General features: G+C 40.3%; 2 protein-coding genes across 5 annotated transcripts in view; one reads left to right on the top strand and one right to left on the bottom strand.

Annotated features, from left to right (window-relative positions):
- LOC122474716 (centromere protein P) overlaps window positions 1-24,659 on the bottom strand; it is a 231,176-nt gene that overhangs the window by 145,199 nt on the left and 61,318 nt on the right. The window lies entirely within an intron of this gene.
- On the top strand, window positions 2,358-22,449 carry OGN (osteoglycin). The gene is made up of 6 exons (XM_043565782.1): window positions 2,358-2,537; window positions 4,716-4,809; window positions 14,940-15,098; window positions 17,544-17,746; window positions 19,698-19,793; window positions 20,587-22,449. The coding sequence occupies exons 1-6, from the start codon at window positions 2,364-2,366 to the stop codon at window positions 20,755-20,757; spliced, it is 897 nt and encodes a 298-aa protein (XP_043421717.1). The 5' UTR covers window positions 2,358-2,363; the 3' UTR covers window positions 20,758-22,449.

Genomic DNA, 24,659 nt, shown 5'->3' with positions numbered 1-24,659 from the left:
CGTAAATCACAAAACACAAATACCACGCTGTGTACGTCACTAGTAAAATACCCAGTCTCTAAGGTCCTCTAAATCTGACATTTAATATCTCTCCTGTTCATTTTTCAACAAACTTACCACACAATGCAAAACAGATCAATATTTGCTGTTTCATTATCAGATATGTGCAAAGGCTCCAAAATTGTTACAGTATCCTTAAAGCCATAAAATTGATCATTTGTATCAACCGAAACCAGAGAAGATCACAACTAAATGTAAAGTAATTCACATTCAAATAAAATCATGAGGATTCAAGTCTTAGTTTGTACAAGCTTCAATCTGAAAGACTCTAAAGGTAATTTTGAATAGAAAAGAGAACAAATTGGTATTCTTTTATTTTCTATTTTTAATAAAATATTTATCCATATCCACATTTATTGAATTTGTTGTTTACTTTTTTAATGTTTATTTATTTTTGAGAGGGGAGAGGGGCAGAGAGAGAGGGGGACAGAGGATCTGAAGCGGGCTCTGGGCTGACAGAAGAAAGCCTGATGTGGAGCTCGAACCCATAAACTGTGAGACCATGACCTGAGCCAAAGTGGGACACTTAACTGACTGAGACACCCAGATGCCCCAAATTTATACTTTAGGGGAGAAAGAAGTGTTAGCTTGATTGCTAAAAGCACCAGAAAGTGATAAAAATGAAAGTGAATCTTTAAAGATGTTCATACAATTATCTAAAATACCATTTGGACTTTTAAAAATCAAATTTATTATTAAGACCACTTTTACAGTTTCCTAAATTTAGCAAACAAAAGTATCTTTTACTACCAAACTCCAAATTACAAATCAAATTTATTTTTTAAAAACTCTCACACTTGGATCTGTGTTATATGGAATTAAAGAAAAGGAGACCCCGGATGATTAAACTTGAAGATAATTTATGCTAAAACTAATTTTTGCATTGGAAATTTCTTGGCTGTGTCCTAACTGTGATACTAGAACAGTATTTTTACCCCTCACAAAATTAAGAGCACAGACTTTAGTTTGGTGTTTTATTTCACTGAAAACGCAGATGTTTTATCTCCTCGAGAAGCATTAAAATAAAAAGCATGACTTTCAAACTATGTCCTCGTCATAAACGATATTCGGGAAACCTTAGCGTTTCTGACATGAGGTAATGTGGAAGCAGACGGCCCTGCAGACCCACGAGCACAGCTGGGGAGCCCTCACGCTGCATGGCCCGGGGAGGGTCTCCATGCAGACGAACTGCACTCAGAGCAGCCGGTCACGAAACTATGCAGCAGTTTGAAACTGATCCACCACCTTCCTCCTTGGGGCTAATACACAGGCATGAGCTTCCACTGACGAAAACCACAAGAACCTTCAAAAAAGCTACAACGGTAGGCTCTTCTTTCGTGTATCATTTTAAATATCGTTTAAGATGTGATTCTCAGTCTTCATAAATGCAAAGGCCACCTCTGATTTTTTATTTTTCAGTTACCTCAAACAACTGTTGTCACTGCGTCACTCTGACATCCCTGCAGGTGCTGCAAAGTCACAAAACCAGGCTTTTTAGCCACTGATTTTTGACAAACTGGCATCCACAATGCAGCGCCAGCAATTCTGGGGGATTCTGTCTGAAATGTGCATCATTGACGAACCTAAGAGATTCCTCCCCATCTCCTTCCCCCAAATCCTTGATTACAGTTCTCTATTTTTTCTAGTCTGCAATACTATTTTTGTGTTTTTCGTAGTTTAAATTTAAAAACAATGTTATTACACGAAAAGAGTATCTATGAAAACTGCAAAACTAAAAAAATCAAAAACATTTTCATATATGCTTTATCACCTAAAAGTGTTAATAACTACTTTTCATGTTAAATTTAAAGTTTAAGTTCCAAAACTCTTGGAACTTATAGAAACTCATACCATTACAAATCAAGAGTTCTTATAAAATAGCAAAGTTGAAATATGATATTTTTAACTCACATGAGGCAGGATCATGAGTCTTAACTATTTATACTACAGGTATCCTAAGATTTCCGTTGCTTACAAGGACCTTGTTTACAGCATCTAACTATTAAGAAACTGAAATTATCAACATTACTTGGGTTTTGACAGAAAAAGAAATAAAACCACTTTCTGAGACTATTTTTAAGAATGTCACTGATACATAGAAACTTTCAGCATCTAATTAAAGATCACTAAGGGTTAAATACTTGTTCTCTGGCCCCTACTGCGTACACCCTGCCAAAAAGTCCTCTAAGCTTTTAAATATTGCTTCGAAGGTCTGCGTTTTTACTTCCAGGGAAAAAGAGAGCATTGTCCCGCAGTCAGCAGGCCACCAGCTCATGAACTCCAGGCACCTGGACTTCGCTAGCATGACGATGCTGCAGTCTGTGCTTCTCCTGCTCCTGTCCGTGCCTCTGATAAAGCTGGCACCACCAGCTCAGCAGGACCCACGCATCACCTATCACTATGGGACAGATCATTCTGAAGAAACCTTGTTTAGTCAAGATTCTGAGGATAAATATCTGGATGGAAAAAATATTAAGGTACTTTATTTCTACTCTAAATTTAACTTCTGAAACAGTCACCCATTTAGATGCATGTTTTTGGTTTTTTTTTTTAATGTGTCTGAAAAGGGGAAAGAAAAAGCACTTGTAATGACTGAAAGTAAATCAAAAAACTGTCTCCAGGATTATACTTTGGGGAGGTATGCATGCCTCCCAAATTAATAAAAAGAATCTATGGTAACCAAGCAGTATCTATAGCAACCAAAACAAAATTTAAGGAAAACTAAACTTTAAGATGATCTCTTACTGGTTGAGGATTTCTAAGTAATGTTATAAAACTCCCTATATGTGCATATTATATTGCCTCCAAATAAAATAGGAGAAATTGTGTATTAGGAGAAACAATCTTGGATTACCAGCTTAAGATTTATTAATTTAGGAAGAAGTGGTTCATGGAATTACATACTTATTTTGGGGTCTATAGCATTTCACTTACATATGCCAACTATGTAAGTTACCAAAAAATGAAAAACTCCTTACGGTGGGGCTTAATTTTTAATCAGTTTCAACGACTCAGACTCTTATCAATTTGTATCAAGTGACTGTAAATTGTCCTTGAGTTAATATTCTACAGGGATGACTTCATATCCCATCTTTCGTACTCCACTTGCACAGGCTGAGTAATTACTTGCGGTTTTCTTGGCACGCAGAAATGAACGCCGGGTAAGGAAAAAGTTAATGCAGCACATAAGTATCTGGTCCTGCCTACGGTGTGTGCGTGTGCGTGTATGTGTCTCACATACACAGACAGAATGGAAAATGAAAAATGCAGCCAAATATATAACAATGTTGACTGCTTTTCTTCAGTGCACAATGACTAAATGTTAACACTGTAATTTCTTTCAATGGAGTTGGTTAATATGCTGAGTATTATTTTTGCCCAACATTAAGAGAAAAAAGATAGATATCACTAGTCATAGCTCCAGATTTTTAAAAAAGGCCTATCGTACCAATAAGCTATTGGCTCACATGGATGATTAGAATCTATCAATCAGTTAAAAACAAAAACAAAACAAAAAAAAAAAACCTTCAAAATTCCATGGTCCCTAAAAAGTAGCTAGTAAGTTCTTTGCTTCTTTTCTCTACATTGCTTTAGAAGTCTATGCTCTTAATACAAATATAGGGACTAGGGTAATTGTGGAGCAGAGAATTCAACAGTACTTAAGTGGAGGGGCTGTTCCAACAGAACGCACTTGGGAGAATAAAGGAGTCAAGATGGACATGAAGGGTAACATGATTCTGGAGGGCACAGACTGGGGCCCCATGCAACCTATGTTAGTCTAATGGCAGAAAATGTTCTCTCCCAAGATAGGAAAGAGTGATACAGACCCCCAGAGCAAACAGTCTGGACTGGGGGTCCAAATGGGGTAGGCAGAGGAGAATAAAAGGGCTCCAAGTGCCAGGGTGTTGTTCAGGCATGAGGTAATGAAGGGTCACTTGCAGAAGAGGCCAAAAGCTTACTCTATGTCCAACACATGCGACGTGACTAGTGCCTCAATCCTGTTGAACATGGTAGAATCTGGTATCAGGAACTCAATTAAGACAAGACCACACATGATCCCAGTGTTGTGGGATCCAGCCTTGCATTGGGCTTCATGCTGAGCGTGGAGCCTGCTTAAGATTCTCTCCCTCTCTCCCTTTGCCCTTCTCTCCAGTTCTCTCTCTCTCAAATTAAAAAGAAAGAAAGAAAGAAAGAAAGAAAGAAAGAAAGAAAGAAAGAAAGAAAGAAAGAAAGAAAGAGAAAGACAAGACCATAAAGAATACTTAAGAGACCTACCCTACATGAAGATGGTCTCATTTCAGGCTGCAACTCAGAAAAACTTTCATTCTGTGTCGGAGAGTTCCCTCCAGCTCCCATTTGGAATTTCAATATATTCAACATATAGAAGGCAAAGGCACTGAGATAGGGTTTTGGAGATAAAAAAAATTAAAAAATTAAAAAGACCTCTTTTACTCAAGGAGTTGACAGTCTGGAGTACAAACAAGGTAAACAAATATTTACCTTGTAAGTTTAATGAACAATACACAAAATCTTACTGTAGCACAAAAGAAATGCCACTATGACCATGAGAAGGCAGGTGTTGCCTATGACTCTCAGTTTTATAGTCAAAATCAGACTTTATCACACCTGATAACAAATTTTTATTTTTCAAATAGGAAAAAGAAACTGTGATATTACCCGATGAGAAAAGTGTTCAGTTACAAAAAGATGAGAGTGTAACACCACCATCCCCCAAAAAAGAAAGTGACGGTAAGTATGCATACCATGTCATCTCGTGTCTCACAAAGAACAGTCATAAATAGGTTATTATGGAACTTTATTCCTTAGAGTAGTAAAAAATGGCCTTAGGATACAGTAAATTAAAACAGCAGAATTTTATCTCCAGTGATAACGTCAGCTGGTATGTTGGGAGTGCACATCATTTGCCATCCCACATTTTGTTTTTTTTGGTTTTTTTTTCAATATATGAAATTTATTGAGAAATTGGTTTCCATACCACACCCAGTGCTCATCCCAAAAGGTGCCCTCCTCAATACCCATCACCCACCCTCCCCTCCCTCCCACCCCCCATCAACCCTCAGTTTGTTCTCAGTTTTTAAGAGTCTCCTATGCTTTGGCTCTCTCCCACTCTAACCTCTTTTTTTTTTTTTTTTCTTCCCCTCCCTCATGGGTTTCTGTTAAGTTTCTCAGGATCCACATAAGAGTGAAAACATATGGTATCTACCTTTCTCTGTATGGCTTATTTCACTTAGCATCACACTCTCCAGTTCCATCCACGTTGCTACAAAGGGCCATATTTCGTTCTTTCTCATTGCCATGTAGTACTCCATTGTGTATATAAACCAGAATTTCTTTATCCATTCATCCGTTGATGGACATTTAGGCTCTTTCCATAATTTGGCTATTGTTGAGAGTGCTGCTATAAACATTGGGGTACAAGTGCCCCTATGCATCAGTACTCCTGTATGCCTTGGCCATCCCACATTTTGAATGACAAACATGGAACAGGAACATTCAAGAATAACCAAAGTACAAGTTTAGCCTCTACAGAGTGTGCTTCTGTCTATATAAAATCCCTTCAAGAAACAGTTATTTAACATCAACTATTTACAAATACTATGTACAGCCTGGGGGTAAGGGAAATAAAATATAATTCTTAACTTCAAGAAACTCACAGAAGACATAAAGATGGCTTATACATGAATAACTGTAATATACATTTTAATTAAAACAACAGAAAATGTACAAAATAACACAGTCCTCCTCAATAACTCCTATCTATTTGGTTTATTTTTGTTCTACCATGGAACAGCATTTCACAGGACATTTCACAGGACAACATGAAATAAAATCACACACTAATTAGTAAGACATCCCTTGCCCTTGGATAGGATGACTCAGCATGGTAAAGATGTCAGCTCTTCCTAAATTTGTAACAATAAACTGCTTTAAAGAGCTGGTAAGGAGGATTCTCAAGTTCATGTAGAAAAATCAAACCTGCATGGAATCACTGAAAAATGGCAGGTATCTGCAGAAACCAGACATACTACATTAGAATATACTTCAATGTCTATATACTTAAATACGTGTGATACTGGTATGTGAATAGCATACAAAATTCAGAAAAACAGAAACACATGTAGAAACTTAGTATATAGTAAATAAGGCATCTTAAATCACTTCTGAAGCAAAGATGGTATTTTTAAAGATTTTATTTTTAATCTCTACCCATCATGGGGCTCAAACTTACAACCCTGAGAACAAGAGTCACACGTTCCACCGACTGAGCCAGCCAGGAGCCCTACAGATGGTATTTTTTAAAAATGGTGTTGAACCCTGAATGTAATATCACACTGTATGTTAACTGACTGGAATTTAAATAAAAACTTAAAAAAACTTTAAAAATAAATAAAATATGTTGTTGGACAACTGAATAGTCAATGGAAAAGGGATACTGTTAGATCCACACTTTTCACAGAAAAATAAACCCCTCCAAATAAATTAGGGTCAAAACGTAAAAAGTGAAATGATGTAAATACTAGAAGATAAACTGTGTGTGCGATGCCTCATAATCCAGAGAAAATAATAGAAAAGATCAATAAATTTGATCCCATGAAATGAAACTTTTCCATGGGAAACAGCATCATAAAAGAAGTCAAGCATAACTGAAAAATGAGAAAAATAGAAAAAAAAGTTAATATCTCTAATTTATAAAGAACATATAAAAAGCCAGAAAAAAGAAAATGGCAAAAAATCCATTGGTAAAACCAGATGAATAGGCAATTCACAAAGTGATATAAAAATGGCCCTTAAACATATGAGAAGACGTTCAATCTCACACATACAGAAATGTAAGTTTAAATTATATTGAGACACAAAGATTTTTAACCTATCTGATGGACAAAAATTAAAACTGTGGCATTAAACCAATATAATCCACTGGCAAGGCCTTGGGGTATCAGAGACCCTCATACACTGCTGGCAGAAATACAAGTAAGTACCATGTTTTTGGACAGGAATTTGGCAATATCTAACAAGGCCGGTATGCACTTACTTTGTGACGTAGCAATCAACTTCTAGGAATTCACCCTAGAGATACACCTCCACGAGGGAGAAAATACATGTGCAAACATCACTGGAACACTGCCTGCAAACACAAAACTCTGGCAACAATCTAACTGCCCAAACACTGAAGGGAGGTTGAATAATGTACGGCAAGTCCACGCAAGGGCATACTATGCAGTTGTAAAAATAAACAAGGAAGATCTCTATGAACTAACATGAAGTGATTTCCAGAATATATTATACAAGAAAAGCCAAAGTGCAAAGGAGTAGCTACAGTATGCTGCCTTTCATCCAAGAAAGAAAGAGACACAAGAAAATATACATGCATCAGCTCACTTGTGTGAAACGACATTCAAGAAAGGTAATTTAATCGTGGCAACTAGTTACCCACAGGTTACACACGGGACCAGGGGTGGCAAGGAGGGAGAGATGGACGTTGGTGGGGTGGGGGAACAGGAGTGTGGAACTTCTCTAAGTATACACTTTCTCTGTAGATTTGGTTTTATTTTTTTTTTGTAAGATTTTATTTATTTAATTAAGTTTATTTGTGTGTGTGTGTGTGTGTGTGTGTGTGTGAGAGAGAGAGAGAGAGAGAGAGAGAGAGCGCGCGCGCACAAGTGGGAGAGGGACAGAGAGAGAGACAGACGAAGACACAGAATCCAAAGCAGGCTCCAGGTTCGGAGCTATCAGCACAGAACCCAACGCGGGGCTCAAAACCACAGACGGTGAGATCATGACCTGAGCCGGAGTCAGACGCTCAACCAACTGAGCCACCCAGGCGCCCCCGTAGATTTGGCTTTGAACAAGGTTAGAGTTCATATAGGTAAACAATTACATTTATAAATAAAATATACAAGGATAAGATAAAAAAAAAAACTGGCATACAAATAGAAACAATTTCATTTCAAATGAGTAACACACTAAAGTGAAAAGAAAAATTAACCCAAGTAACCCTTAACTCCAGGCTACAGACAAAACAGAATGGATAAACGTGGACATTCCAGCAAGCAGGTTTCTTTTCCACGGCGATGCGGGTCCACAGCGATGAAACCCCTTAATGTGAGGCCTAGCACTGAGTGAGGTATATACGCTGGGTAATGAGAGCCAGGTTTCTCGGTCAGAGAAGGTGCTACAGACGTGGTGGGGGAAGCCCAGAGGGAACACTGTGGAGCGGGACTGCAAGCAAGAGATCGGCACCAACTCGTCTGGTCTGTATGCAGATACAGAAATAGGCACAGGCACGCCTTGTTCTGCTGCGCCTCGCTTCATTGCGCTCCACAGACACTGCATTTTTCACAAATGGAAGGTTTACGGCAACCGTGTGTGGAACAAGTCTTTGGCATCATTTTTCCAAACTTGTTCATCATCATTATATTTGTTTCGGTGATCTGTGATCTTTGATGTTACCATGCTAAGCTGAGGCACCGCGAGCCAAGCCATATAAGATGGTGAACTTAACGGATAAACTGATAGCTGATCAACTGTGGTGTTCTGGCTGCTCACCCGTCCCCCCACCCCCTGCATCCCTGTCCCCCTCCTCAGGCCTCCCCATTCCCTGAGACACAACAGTACTGACATTAGGCCCACTCAGAACCCCACAAGGGCCCCCAAGCGTTCAAGGGAAAGGAGGAGTCACGCGTCTCTCGCGTTCAGTCACAAGCTAGAAAAGATTAAGCTTCGTAAGGAAGACAGGGCGAAACCCAAGCCAGGCTGAAATCTAGGCCACTTGTGCCAAACAGGTAGCCAAGTTGTGAAGGCAAAGGAAGAGTCCTTGAAGGACGCTGCACGCATGCGCCACTCCAGTGGACACACGGGTGATGAGCAAGGGAAACAGCCGGACTGCTGATACGGAGGAAGTCTGGCCGGTCTGGATGGGAGATCAAAGCGGCCACGACGTTCCCTTCAGCCAAAGCCTCGCCCAGAGCAAGGCCCAGACTCTTCGATCCGGCGAAGGCTGAGGAGGTAAGGAAGGAGCAGAAGAGGTAGGAGCTAGCAGAGGTTGGCTCAGGAGGTTTGGGGAAAGAAGCTCTCTCTGTGACGCCCAAGTGCAAGGTGAGGCAGCACGTGCTGATGCAGAAGCTGCCGGAATTATCCGGAAGATCTGGCCGAGAGGACTCAGGAAGGTGCTCACACTCAACAGCAGACTTTCCATGCAGATGAAAGAGGCTTCTGCCGGAAGAAGATGCCACCTAGGATTTTCATGGCTGGAGAGGAGAAGTCAGTGCCTGGCTTCAAAGCCTCCAGGGACAGGCGGACTCTGCTCAGGAGCGGATGCAGCTGGTGACTTGAGGTGGAAGCCAGGTGGAAGCTCACTGGCCATTCTGAAAATCCTAAGCCCGTAGCAATCGCGCAAAATCTCCTCCGCCCGTGCTCTTTACTTGGAACAACAAAGCCTGGTGGACAGCAGATCTGTCCACAACACGGCTGACCGAGTGGTTCAAGTCCACTGTTGAGACCTGCTGCTCAGGAAAAAAGATTCCTTCCAAAAGATTACTGCTCAAAGACATTGCACCTGGTCACCCAAGAGCTCTGATGGAGACGAGCAATGAGATTACTGTTGCTTTCACGCCTGCTGCCAACACCACCACCATTCTGCAGCCCACGGATCGAGGGGTAATTCTGACCTCCAAGTCTCATTAGTTAAGAGACACCTTTCGTGAGCTCATAGCTGCCATACACACTGATTGCTCTGATGGATCTGGGCAGAGTAAACTGAAAACATCCTGGGAAGGAGTCACCATCCTAGATGCCATGAAGAACATTGGGGATTCATGGGAAGAGGTCACGATTCAACGCGAACAGGAGTTGGGAAGAAGCTGGTTCCAGCCCCAGGGAGGACTTCGAGGGGTTCAGGACTCCAGGGGAGGAAGTCACCGCAGACGTGTGGAAACAGGAGAACCGGAAGCAGAAGGGGGGCCTGAAGACGGCAGGGAGCTGGGCCACCTCAGGATAAAACTCCAATGGATGGGGACTTGCTTCCCGTGGGTGAACGAAGAAAGTGGTTTCCTGAGACGGAGTGTGCTCCTGGTGACGATGCTGTGAAGAGTGTCAAAATGACAACACAGAATTGAGAATATCACACGAACTTAGCTGACAGAGCAGCGGACAGGGTGTGACAGGATAGACTCTGGTTTTGAAGAAGTTCTGTGTGTAAAATGCTACCAAACAGCATCACGTGCTACAGAGAAATCGTTCTTGAGAGAAGAGTCAGTCAACGTGGCAAACGTCACAGTTGTCTTATTTTCAGAAATGGCCACAGCTGCCACCACCCTGTAGGGTCAGCAGCCATCAACATCAAGCAAGACCCTCCACCAGCAAAAAAATCGTGGCTCACTGGAAGCTGAGATGATGGTTAGCATTTCTTAACGGTAGAGTGTTTTTTTTAATGTTTATTTATTTTTTGAGGAGAGAGCGAGCAGGGGAGAGGCAGAGAGAGGGGGACAGACGATCCAAAGTGGGCTCTGTGCTTGACAGCAGACAGGCCGATGCAGAACTTGAACTCACGAACCAGGAGATCATGACCTGAGCCAAAGTCAGACGCTTAACTGACTGAGACACCCAGGCTCCCCAACAATAGAGCATCTCTAATTAAGGTATGAACACTGTGTCGTTAGATATACTACTACTGCACCCTTCACAGACTACAGTATGGTATAAACACAACGTTTATAGGCACCAGGAAACCAAAAAGTTCATCTGACTTGTTTTATTACAATATTCACTTTACTGCAGTGGAACCAAATGTACAATTTCTCTGAGGTTTGCGTGTATACACGTTTGTCTCTATGTGAGAGTATATGTGTATATATGCACATGAGGTGTGTGTGTGTATGTGTGTATTTATGTCCATATGTAAGAATGTACGTATATGTCTATGCCACATATTCCACATATACCTGTGTATATATGTATATTAAATACGGAGAAACAGACAAATACACATACATATATTTCCCATCCCTCCTTGTGGAAAGAGCCTAGAAGCAATGAGATGCTAGCAGCAATGAGCACATCAACATTCAAATCTTGGTTTCTAAATATCAGTCTCCACAAAAAGAAACCAATACTCCTTGAAGAAATAACTGATATCAGGCTTGGGCAGGGAAAAGGCAAGACTGCTCTGAGACATCTTATTATGCCAAAAAATAAGAGAGTTCTTAAAGAATAATGGGGATATTTAACATTTTAATCAATCAAAATTATTTTTCAAAATGTAGGTATAAATTAGGAAGAGACATATAAGACCTGCACACTGAAATCGAGACAACTATGCTGAGAGAAATTAAAGACAACCTAAAAATATGGATATATTATGTTCAAGGACCAGAAAACTCAGTATCATTAAGATGTCAATTTTTCACAAATTTATTTATAGGATTTAACTCAATCCCAATTAAATTTTTAGCAGTCTTTTTGAAATTAAGAGGCTGACTCTGAAATTTATGTGGAAATGCAAAGAGCTTAGAATAGTCATACCAATGTTGAAGAATACAGTTGGAGGATTTACACCACCTGATATGAAAACTTACTATAATGTTACAGGAAGCAAGTCATTGTGGCATTAGCATAAAAATAAGCAAGTAAACAAGCTAAGTTGGTTGAGCTTCAGACCCTTGATTTCCAGCTCAGGTCATGATCTCTGGCTCCATGCTCAGCGTGGAGTCTGCTTAAGATTCTCTTTCTCTCCCTCTCTCTCTCTCTCTCTCTTCCCCTCCCTCCCTCCCCTGCCCCCCTCCTCATGTGTGCTCTCTTTCTCTAAAGATAAACATACATATATGGACAAAAATGAAAACAAAAACAAAAAACAAGTAAATCAGCAAAACAGAATACAGTCCAGGAATACATTTACACAATAGGGTCAACTTTTGTTTGTTTGTCTGTTTGTTTGTTTGTTTTTTAATTTTTTTTTTCAACGTTTATTTATTTTTGGGACAGAGAGAGACAGAGCATGAACGGGGGAGGGGCAGAGAGAGAGGGAGACACAGAATCGGAAGCAGGCTCCAGGCTCTGAGCCATCAGCCCAGAGCCCGACGCGGGGCTCGAACTCATGGACCGCGAGATCGTGACCTGGCTGAAGTCGGACGCTTAACCGACTGCGCCACCCAGGCGCCCCTGTTTGTTTGTTTTTCACAATGGTGTCAATGAAATTCAATGGGGAAAGGATAATCATTTCAAAAAATGGTACTGAAAAACTTGAGAGCTGTAAGTTAAAAAGATGAACTTTCCTGACACCATATATAAAAATTAACTCAAAATGGACCTCAAACCTAAACATCAAGAGCTTAGACTATACAACCTTCAAACGAAAACCTAGGATAAGATTTCTTAAATCTTTACACCACCTGATATGAGAGAAAGATTTCTTAAATATAGGACAAATAGCACAAACCATAAAGGAATCAACTATTCTTCATGAAAATAAAAAATATTTGCTATTCAAAAGACATTGATAAGAAAACAAAAAGACAAGCCACATAAAGGAAAACATTTGCTAAACATAAATCTGAGAAACAACTTGTATCTACAATATAAACTCTTATAATTCAGTGACAATAATACAAAATCACCATTTAAAAATAGGTAAATGAGTGGCTCAGTTGTTTGAGCATCCAACTTCGGCTCAGGCTCATGGGTTCGAGCCCCACATCTGGCTCTCTACTGTCAGGTCAGAGCCTGGAGCCTGCTTCAGATCCTCTATGCTCCTCTCTGCCCCTCCCCCGCTCATGTGCTCTCTGTCTCAAAAATAATAAATATTTAAAAAAAAAAAAAGGGGAGGCAAATGGGGAGCTCCTGGTTGGCTCAGTCGGTTAAGCAACTGACTTTGGCTCGGGTCATGGTCTCATGGTTCATGGGTCTAAGCCCTGCATCAGGTTCTATGCTGACAGCTCAGAGCCTGGACCCCGTTTCAGATTGTGTCTCCCTCTCTCTTCCCCTCCCTGCTCATGCTCTGTCACTCTCAAAAATAGATGAACATTGAAAAAAAATTAAAAATAGGCAAATGATATGAACATTCTACCACAAAAATATGTGGATGGTAAATAAGTTTATAAAAAATTGCTCAGCACATCAGTCATTAGGAAAATATAAGTTAAACCACAAGTACCACAACATGCCTTACGTAAAAAGTCTAATAGTACCGAACGCGCACAAGGATGTGGAGTAACTAGAATCCTTCTGCGCTGAAGGGACTATAAAATGGCATAATCTTTAAGGAAAACAGTGTGGGACCTTCTTCAAAAGCTACACATCTATTAAGATGGCCCAGCCATTCTGCTGTTAGGTATTTACTCAAGAGAAACGCAAGTATCACAACCACAAAAGTTCTACATAAATGTTCACAGCAGCTTTCTAAGGAATAGTCAAAAACTAAAAACCCAAATGCCCATAAGGAAGGACTATACAAGCTGCATATATTAATACAATGAAATACTATTCAGTAATAAAGAGGAATGAATTGCTGATATGCAGAGAGAAAGAAGCTCGATGAGAGGATATACTGCTTGGTTCTCTTGGAAATGCCAACTGCTGTGAATGGACAGAAAGCAGACCAGAGTGGTTGCTGGGAGGGACGGATTACAAAGAGCATGACAACACTCTGGGGTGATGACTACGTCAATTACTTCAATTGCAATAATGGTTTCATGGGTATATACATAATGCTGAAAAGTTATAAATTACACAAGTGAAATATGTGTAATTAAGTGTCATTTAAACAGAACACAGCTGTGACAGAAAAAAAAAGCTTAAAAGAGTTCACACTGGCTGATCTGTGACGATTTGATGATCAAAATAAATATGATGGTAACTTACTATGACCCATGGGATAAGGAATTCGTAAGTTCATACTCAACTGATAAAACTAAATAAATATGAAGGGAATGTTCCACGCTGCACCAGCTGTCAACTAACGTAGAAAGAATGATGGAATTAGAAAATCATAATTTGAAACTATCCTAGTAACAAACAATTCAGGTAAGAACCATCAATAGATGATAAAATTACTGGGTGGCAGTTTGGTGACAGACCAGATGTTTAGCAGCTCCAAGTATTTTCTCAGAAGATACTCCCTAATGGCAGACCAAAGAGAGCATCATCAAGGAATGGGTCAAGCAGACAGCACATGCTTCCCAATGCCCAGCACAGCAGAACCAACACCATTTCCATCATATTTCTATCAAAAATTAGGAACCTCAGACAAACCCTAATTGAAAGACATTCTACAAAATAAATGTCCCCCCAAATAAAATGTTCTTAAAATTCAAAAATTTTAAAGTTATGAACAACAAAGACTAAGGCATTGTTCCAGGCTGAAGAAGATAAAGAGGTATGATGAGGATATACAGTGGGGTCCCTGCTGTTTCCGTGACACTCTCACGTCCAAGTGCATAGTCTGCTTACTTACCTGGTAGTTTATAAGCTCCTTAGCTACGGTCATCCATCTGCAATGTGTCTGTGCCAAACCAAGTGATGAATCAAGCTTATGTTTGTTTACCTTATGTTCTGCTTTATGAACATTAAGTATTCAAATCAGAAAATGTAAATCAATTCAGCAATTAAATGTTCAGTGCTAAAATGATAGAGAATAAAAACATATGGGGTTACAGGATCTAAAATAAGATCCTGGTCAGTTATCAGGTACAATACAGGTCACTGGCTAACACAACCATGATGATACCTTCCTGCTATCACCTTTAATTCTGTAAAATATTTTTTCAGATTAGTGAGAAAACTCATGATAGCAATAATTTTACCACTGGAGGACAAATGTTTTTAAATTACAGTTTATATTTTTATGATTTTGTTTCCCGACTTAGAAATGCCCACGTGCCTGTTGTGTGTGTGTTTAAGCGGCTCTGTGTACTGTGAGGAGGTTGACATTGATGCCGTACCACCCTTGCCGAAGGAGTCAGCCTATCTTTACGCACGATTCAACAAGATCAAAAAGTTGACGGCAAAAGATTTTGCAGACATCCGTAAGTTAACTTTACATAAAATAACTCACACTAAGTCATGTTAGTGCTAGCCTCATAAAACACAAGCTTCTCGGCACCTGTGGCTGTCACATCTAGGGCAGTCACCGCTGGAGTGTTTAAGTATCCACCACACTTCACAAACATCCACAGGCTTGTTGGTGACTCCTTTCCACTCCATTCAAAGGTTCCCATCACCTTTCTTTACTGGTGCCTTTCATGTCGATGTTGACAGCCCATCAAACCTATAGGCGACGACGCCTTCTTAGCCGTAGGACTCTGAGATCCGTCTGCCTCGGTCCATCAGGAGCACCAGTATGACCAATGTGCTTCTCCAACCTGAACGCCTTCTTCACAATGCTGCCACCACGATAAAAGCAGAAAGTCTCCTTTCCCTTGCTTTAACTCAAGGTTCTTAAACCTGGCTGTATACTAAACCCATCTGGGGACATATTGTAAAAAACAATGGTACCAGGCCCTAGTCTTCAGAGATTTCAACTGAGGTCTGGGGAGAGGCCCAGGTGTCATCATGAAATACCACCCAACTCCTCAGATGGTTCTCACGTGGAACTAATGCATTTCGCTCCTTCCCAGGATGCTTCTGACATCCCGTCAAACCGCACGACAGCTTGCCTCCAGGGCACTGCTGTGAGCACAGCACAACCCTCCACTTCTCTGGTGCCAAGTCCCTGAAGAAAATCCCACCAAACATGCACACTGGCCCCACTACACATTTATGAGATTAACCGGAACAGCATTCATGCTGCAGCTGGTGGCTCCCAAATGACCCTAGTACAGTTGTTGCTCATCACTTCTGGACTCCACACCTACACACTCACCTATGCGGTCACATGCATTTGTGACCCCAAAACCAGTACATGAAACACTCCCACAGTCATTTGCAGACACGTACACAGTGGCAGAACACTGGGGTTACCTAGCCGCAGCTGAACAGGGTGACCTCTGCCATTTTGTTTCAGCTCTTACACTGTGAGGCGTCCTGTTCAGTCTACTTAGGGCCACATTTTCTACATTTTTGTGCTTTTCGCTATTTAAAACGCTCCCCAAGTGCAGTACCGAAGAGCCGTCCAGTGTTCCCAAGTTGCCTCACAGGGAAAACACTGCGTAGGTAATCTTCATTCAAGTGTGACCCACAGAACTGAGGCTGTGAGTTCAATGTTAATATATCAACAATACACACTAACTGCAATGCTCTTAAAAAGAAACACATAGGGGGCACCTGGGTGGCTCAGTTGGCTAAGCATCCAACTTCAGCTCAGGTCATGATCTCGCGGTCCGTGAGTTCGAGCCCCACGTCGGGCTCTGTGCTGACAGCTCAGAGCCTGAATCCTGCCTCAGATTCTGTGTGTGTCTCTCTCTCTGCCCCTCTCATACTCATTCTCTCTCTCTCAAAAATAAATGAAAAAAACATTAAAAAAAAGAAACATAAAATTTTGTACTAATTGGTTGACAGAAATGTGTGACCAGAGGCTCAAAGGAGCCTAACCCTTTATAGTCCCTGGGAGCAAGGGTCCGTATTCACTAATTCAGTGTCTGCAGTGACTACCTCAAATACGGAATGAGAAGCAAGGTTTCCTCAGCATCCCAGACAAATAAAAGTCTCTCTCTCTCTCTCTCTCTCTCTCTCTCTCTCTCTCTCTCTCTCACACACACACACACACACACACACACACACACACACACGCACTGAATTACTCTCTCAGTCTGAATCACTTTAACAAATTCGGGAACACTTCTGTTTGTTGTTGTTAAGCAATAAGGCATAGAGAGATTAAGAATTTATCTACAATCACAATGCAACATTCTGCGGAAAAGTCCAAAACAATACCTACAATGATTCTACTCAATCAAATGTAATGCTTCAGGCGCCTGTGCGGCTCAGTTGTTGAGCATCTGACTACGGCTCAGGTCATGATCTCATGGTTCGTGAGCTCAAGCCCCGCATCGGGTGAGCCCTGCTCTTCTCTCCCTCCCTCTTTCTCTCTGCCTCTTGTGGGATATTCTCTCTCTCATTCTCTCTCTCTCCCTCTCTCTCTCCCCCTCACTCAATTGCGCCCTCTCTCTCTCAAAAAAAAAAAAAAAAAGTCATGCTTAGTTCCCATGATTTGCAACCACAGTTTGTTTCGAACCACCTCAGCATTCTGGGGATTCAAACACTGAAGGATGGAAGGACTCCATTAACTGTAAGTTCCCTTCCAACCCTGAGACTCTAGGGCTCAAGAGACAAAGGCCATCGGTGTCAAGCACAGAGGGATGCTCACTATGTATTCAACAAAATTTACTGATCTACTCATTACAGACACTATTAGATACTAAAAATAAAAGGTGTTTGAATGACCTGATACACCAGTGCTTCTTCTTCAGTCCACATAAATGAGACTTTAACATCATATTTTTTGTATATTTTCTGTATATTTTTCCTTCAAGCCAACTTAAGAAGACTTGATTTCACGGGAAATTTGATTGAAGATATAGAAGACGGTACTTTTTCAAAACTTTCTCTGTTAGAAGAACTTACACTAGCTGAAAATCAACTACTGAAACTTCCAGTTCTTCCTCCCAAGCTTACTTTATTTAATGCAAAATACAACAAAATCAAGAGTAGAGGAATCAAAGCAAATACATTCAAAGTAAGTTTTGTATACTGTGACCACACACAGTATCAGTTTATACAACCAATGGTAATATGATAAAAGAAAGAGAAACTCTGGTCTAAAATTTTGTTTTATATTTTAAAACTGTTCTTACAAATGCCGGAAAATACAGTTCCAAAAGTAAATGCTCAGTTTTACTTCTACCACTTGAAAGTATTAGCCCATAAAATTCTTTTGAGTTCCACAACGGCACCTAGTACAAAATTCTATATACGGTACAAATTAAATACACTTCTTCATTTAGTAACTCAAGAAAACCTACGTACAGGAAAAAGGGAAGGTGATCCACTCTGATTTACATAGCCAGCTTGTGTCCAAATGCACAGTCTACGGCGAAATTACCGCCTCAGCTGAGACCTGCACAGGGGACATACTCATTCCCAGTCCTGGAAGAAGCCCCAGATAAACAGATGATTGGGCTGCTACTGGCAGCAGACCTCATTCATAAGTAAAGTTTGTGGCTTCTAATGATAACATCTAACAGAAACACTATGAAATATCATCGAGTTTATAACAATCACACAAAGGTACAATTAGTCCACACGTGCAATCTGTCAGAAAATGTAAAAATATTTCATTTTCCTTTTCTTCCTGTTTACACTTAAGGAATCTCTTTTCAGTTGTAAGGGACACTGCGAAGGCACATCACAGTTCCTCAGAAGTTAAGGGATTATTAGGAGACTTTTCAAAACAGGACTCACTTTGAACATAAAAAACCTTTACAATTTGAAGATACAGTAATTTCAGCTGGTAAGCCTTTGACTGACATATTAAAGACCTAAGGAGCTGATCAACGCTTCACAGACGGAGTGTTTGAGTGCTCTGAACTTTACACATGCTTTCCATCTTGAAGCCCTATTATAAAATGATACACAGTAACGGTCTACTGATCATGAAGAGTAACTCAATACAGACCAGTAGGGGAAAGTCATACCTTGCTAAATATTTAATAAATTGCCCTGGAAACATCTCACTACCAAGCGCGTCTCTTAGGAGCACAGGCACAAAGCATTCTATTGTGCACCATTTTACTGCATTTCACAGACACTGCACTCTTTACGAACTGAAGGTTTGGGCTGACTCCGCAGTGAGCAAGTCCAGTGGTGCCCCTTTGCTAACAGCGTTTGCTCACTGTGTCTCCAGGTCACATTTTGCTAATTCTTGCAATATTTTAAACTTTTTCATTATTATTACATTTGTCACGGTGATCTGTCATTAGGGATTACAACTCCCTGAAACGTCAGATGATGGCTAGCCTTTTTAGCAATAAATTATTTTTAATTAAGGTATGCACATTCATTTTTAGACATAACCTACTATATCATAGTGTAAACATAACTTCATATGCGATGGGAAACCAAGAAATACACTGGGCTCACTTCATTGCAATATTCGCTTTATTGTGGTGGTTCCTCTGGAACCGAACCCACGTCATGTCCAAGATATGCCTATATCCATTTTGCTAGAAACTGGTGGAGGTGAAATGAGAAGTTCTAAAGGTTCAAGAGAGGTTATGGCAGCACCAGGAGCCAAGCTCAATCCTGCATAGGAAATGACCTTACTAGCTGTTCACGAGACAAGTCAAATGGCCCCAGCAGCTAGCATGAGGTCTGAGGCTGGGAACGGCTGGGTACTCAGTGGTTCGATGAGTGGAGAGAAATGTGGGGGTGCAGCAGGACTTTATCACCCTTCATAAAGGCCCAAAATACACTACTTGGGAAACAAAAAAACCCCTTAAAACCAAATAACTACCAAAGCAGCAATTGATAGTACTGATTACCAGGACCTATGTACACATGTGTACACATATGTGTATATGCATGCACACGTGCACACATGTAGACACATGTGCATATATCATAGTTTGAATCCTGTGAAAATGTACTGACCTCAGTGATGATCAAGCAGAAGTAACTTCTCCTTACAGAAACTGAACAACCTCTCCTTCCTGTACTTGGACCACAATGCCCTGGAATCTGTGCCTCTTAATTTACCAGAAAGTCTACGTGTAATTCATCTTCAGGTAGGACTGCTCCTTTCATAATATCTGATGACGTGAATGTAAATTACTATTAGTCAATGTTATGACTCATTAGGAAGCTCATTTATCCACATGTAAATTATGCCCATCAAATATTACTAACTCGGTGGCCTGAGAGCCCCACCCCACCCCGCCCAGAGAGGACCAGAGCCCCCGAGCCCCCAGAGGACCCTCAACCGAGGTGTGAGGTCTGCCCTTAGAGTGGGCTCTGTTGCCAGGCATGCACACGGCATCTCCTAGTTAATGTGACACATGGATCCGAGGCATCCGCGGGTGGGGGGCGCTACGCCCTCTGGTTGGTGTCTCTTTCTCCAACAGCAGTGGACACTGTCCACTTGATCTCATGTTGAGGTAACAGAAGAGTGAAGAGGAACTGAGAGGAACTAAAATTGGTCTTCCAGCATCACAGCATTCCCCATTTGTCCTGTTTCTTTCTGTAAAGGGACATTTAAGGACACGGTGCCCATTCCGAGTTGACACTCAAAAGCAGGAGAGTTTTTCCAGCCAGTATAATCTTATTTATGCTTAGAACTTTCTGCTACATGGATGTTACTGTAAGAGCAAGCAATCTGTCTTCCAAAGCAACACTGCAGACTTAAACTGCGGGGGTGAGGGGACTCAGATTGCACAGAGGGTTTTATTGCCCTGAGGATACACAGGATGTACAGTATTTTAAAAACCACTTTTTAGATAGAATATTCTGTAAGATCCCATCACATAGAATACAAAAGGTAGATTTCAAATTTATGAACAATTTTTTCCTTTTATTTTCTAGTTTAACAACATAACTTCAATCACAGATGATACATTCTGCAAGGCTAACGACACCCGTTACATTCGGGACCGCATTGAAGAGATACGCCTGGAGGGAAACCCCATCATCCTGGGAAAGCATCCCAACAGTTTTATCTGCTTGAAAAGATTGCCTGTAGGGTCATACTTTTAACCACTATCAATGCAGCATATAAGCTAAAGTACACACATGCATATAATCTGTCTCAACAGTGCCTAAAGCATAAATATTTAATATTAACTTTGTGTCCCATGATGAAGGAATTCTATGTTTTAAACAAAGATGTTCACAAATCTTACACGTAACAAGCAAAATGTAAAACTGAATCCTGAAGTTCAAAACAAAGTCATGTGAAAATATTTAAGCAGCATTACAAAATCCTCATAGTTTATACCATGGTGCCATTTAAAAGGTATGTTTTTATATAAATACCCCAATTTAAGAAGCACTATTTCCATTACTAATGACATGAAAGGGTAAGTCCAAAAAACTTTCAACTGCTGATCTTTCCGGACCTTTACTTGATCCCTAAAGCACTTAAGGACGATGTTCCAAAAACTTTGAAAGCTAAGTGTTTCCAGTAATCTCCCATTTTTCTGTTATGATTCACACATTTTTCATTATGAAGCAGGAACTTGTTTTCTTTCTATTAAGGCAGTTATTATATGTTTACTTAGCCTGAGAAATAGTGAACAGTCTCATACCTAAGCAGAACTTTCCAAATAAAGCATAATTTTACTCTCCGATAAAGACCTAACAGAGTAATGTCCAATGTTATTCTGCTTTGTGGTCACACAGTTAAAGGCTTTAGCAAAACAGCACACATTTTTCCTTTCTCTAAATATTAAAATTCTAAGTCTACCATAAAACATTTTAAGGAGTCAAGCAGACCAAAATCAGTATGCTCATAAAAAACCTGAACGTTCATCCCATATCTCAGAAAATACCTATAAAGTTCTCCATTGTAAAGACTTTCAAATACGATAAATACGGAAAAATATTTTCTTTTTAGCACCATAGGGATGAGAATCTCATCAATAAATCTGTCCAAATGTAAGACATGAAAACAATCAATTTAGTGGTGTTACTGAACACTACCTCCCCCCACCCCCCAACCCACACGCATCACACTCATGCCAACTGCCTATCCATTCACAGGAAAGCTTCTGAGCAACATTTCCTACAGACCCATGATTAACTGGTCATTGAACAGTGTAAGTCCACCTTCAATCTAATGGTGATAACTTATGAGGAAACAATGCTGCCAGATTAAAGATCCTAAAATAACCTTCCTCTTGCCCAAAACCCACTCAGAAGTCTTAGTCTCCTTATCACACTGAGGTTACATCCAAAATTATCAGTGCTTTAGACACATGAGTCCGAACTGCGCATATGAAAATTTCCAATATTGTTTCCAACATAAATAATACATTAGAATCAAGTTGGTCTCTGTACACCAATCCCAGAAGTTATTCATATTTTTAAGCATTTGCTTCTGTTTTTCCCTACACAGAATGAGCTCCAGTTTTTCAATTTTTCCCCCATTTGTCAGGGTTGACCCCAAGATAAGCTTTTCTCGGTGAAACATCTATGATCTCTCAAGGCCACAACAAGTAGCCCTACACCACTTACTAACTCATTTGCTGATTTTATTTTGGTAATTGGTAATCATAACTATATACTGCTTTCTCATTATTTTGTGTGCATGCCTCATTTCTCTGTGACTGAAAGCTCACAGAATACATCCAATATTCCTTTTATACCTTGAAAGTGCTTACTATAATATTGAGCACATCTGGATTGAATATACAATGAAAAGTACAAAATAAAATTCATTTAAACAGAGAGCTCTCTTTCATTTGGAAAAATAGAATCTTAAACTATCACAGTCTTGAATAAATCAATGGAAATAAATTACAACCTTATCTGGATAAAAATAAACTGGATAAAGGACAGCTGAGTGTTGGGGATACCAGGAAAAGCCATCAGAGGAGACTTCTCTCATGTTTCCAGATGTAGCCCTATATTCTTTACCTAACTAAACTCACAGAGGAAAAAACACCTTAATTCAAATTTTAGAGAATTCAAGAATTCTGTGGTGTCCACAAAATAATAATTAGGAAAGAGCACTAGTAAAAGGTCTAAATTACAGAATTATCTTTAATTTTTTTTTTAATGTTTATTTTTGACAGAGAGACACAGTGTGAGCAGGGGAGGAGCAGAGAGAGAGGAAGACACAGAATCTGAAGCAGGGTCTAGGCTCTGAGCTGTCAGCAGAAAGCTCGACGCTGGGCTTGAACTCCAGAGCCGTGAGATCATGACCTGAGCCAAAGTTGGACATTCAACCAACTAAGCCACCCAGAAGCCCCAGAATTATCTTTAAAGGACAATTTCAGTGGCACCTTGCCGGCTCAGTCGATTAAGCATCCGACTCTTGATTTTGGCCCAGTTCGTGATCTCACAGTTCATAAGACTGAGCCCCACATTGGGCTCTGCACTGACAGCATGAAGCCTGCTTGGTTGGGATTCTCTCCCTGCCTCTCCCTGGCTTGCTCGCTCGCTCGCGCTCTCTCTCCCTCTCTCTCTCAATATAAATAAATAAACTTAAAAAAAGTTAAAAATATTTTACCCTTACAAACACTCCTGAAAGAACTAAGGAAGACATCCATTAGTGGAGAGACATTCTGTGTCCATGGACTAGAAGACTGAACAGTTACTACACCAGCACCACCCAAAGAAATCCAGACTCAGTGCAGTCCCTATTGAAGTCCCAATTCTATTTTTTGAAGACACAGAAAAAAACATTCTAAAATTCACATGGAACCTCAAGGGACTCCAAATAAGCAAAAGATATTAGAAAAGAAGACTAAAATTGGAGAACTCACACTTTTTCATTTTCAAAGTTAATTACAAAGCTATAGTAACCGAAAGTATGGTACTGGAATGGACAGGAACATATAGAACAATGCAAGAGAACAGAGAGCCCAGAAAATATGGTCAAACAACTTTCAATAAAGGTGCCAAGACCACTCAATAAGGAAAGGACTGTCTCTTCAATAAACAGTGCCGAGAAAATCAGATATCCACATGCAAAAGGATGTAGCTGTACCCTTAGCTTACACTGTATACAAAAGTTAACTCAAGTTGGATCAAACATCTTAACTTAAGAGCTAAACTACAAAACTCTTAGGGGAAAAAAAGAGGAAAATCTTTATGACAATGAATTTGGCAATGAGTTCTTGGATGTAACATCAAAAGCATAGGCAACAAAAAAATAAACTGGATGTCAGCAAAGTTAAAAACTTCTCTGCATCAAAGGACATTATCAGGGCGCCTGGGTGGCTCAGTTGGTTGGGCATCTGACTTCGGCTCAGGTCATGTTCTCACGGTTCGTGGTTTGAGTCCTGCGTCAGGCTCTGTGCTGACAGCTCAGAGCCTGGAGCCTGCTTCGGATTCTGTGTCTCCCTCTCTCTGCCCTTCCCCTGCTCACGCGCTGTCTTACTCTCTCTCTTAAAAATAAATAAACATTTAAAAAAAAAAAAAGGACACTATCCAGTGAATGAAAAGACAATCCAAAGAATGACGGAAGATATCTACCAACTATACACTTGATAAAGGATTAATGTCTAGAATACATTAAAAAAAAAAAAAAAAATACTCCTACAGGGACACCTGGGTGGCTCAGTTGGTTGAGCATCCAACTCTTGGTTTCAGCTCAGCTCATGACCTCACAGTTCATGGGTTCAAGCTCTGCATCCGGCTCTGTGGTGTCGGTGCGGAGCCTGCTTGGGATTCTCTCTCCCTCTCTCTCTGCCCTTCCCCTGCTCGTGCTCACTTTCTCTCAAAATAAGTAAGCTTAAAGGAAAACAACAACAACAACAACAACAACTCAACAAGAAAAAAGCACCCAATTTAAAAATGGGCAAAGGATGCGAATAGACATTTCTCCAAAAGAAGATATACAAATGGCCAATATGCACATGAAACAATGCTCAACATCACTAATCATTAGGTAAATGCAAATCAAAACCACAAGAAAAATTCTACTTCACACC

Source organism: Prionailurus bengalensis, chromosome D4 (genome assembly GCF_016509475.1).
Source record: "Prionailurus bengalensis isolate Pbe53 chromosome D4, Fcat_Pben_1.1_paternal_pri, whole genome shotgun sequence".
NCBI classification, from domain to species: Eukaryota; Metazoa; Chordata; class Mammalia; order Carnivora; family Felidae; genus Prionailurus; species Prionailurus bengalensis.
The sequence above is the reverse complement of the archived record's forward strand: the minus strand, read 5'-3'. Positions and strand labels throughout refer to the sequence as shown.

What these genes read in the sequence shown, in the direction of transcription:
- OGN (XM_043565782.1), top strand. Translation starts at nt 2,364, where the DNA reads ATGACGATGCTGCAGTCTGTGCTTCTCCTGCTCCTGTCCGTGCCTCTG. An exon ending in AAAAGATTTTGCAGACATCC is followed by an intron (nt 15,099 to 17,543) that starts GTAAGTTAACTT and finishes TTTTCCTTCAAG; the next exon opens with CCAACTTAAGAAGACTTGAT. An exon ending in TACGTGTAATTCATCTTCAG is followed by an intron (nt 19,794 to 20,586) that starts GTAGGACTGCTC and finishes TTTATTTTCTAG; the next exon opens with TTTAACAACATAACTTCAAT.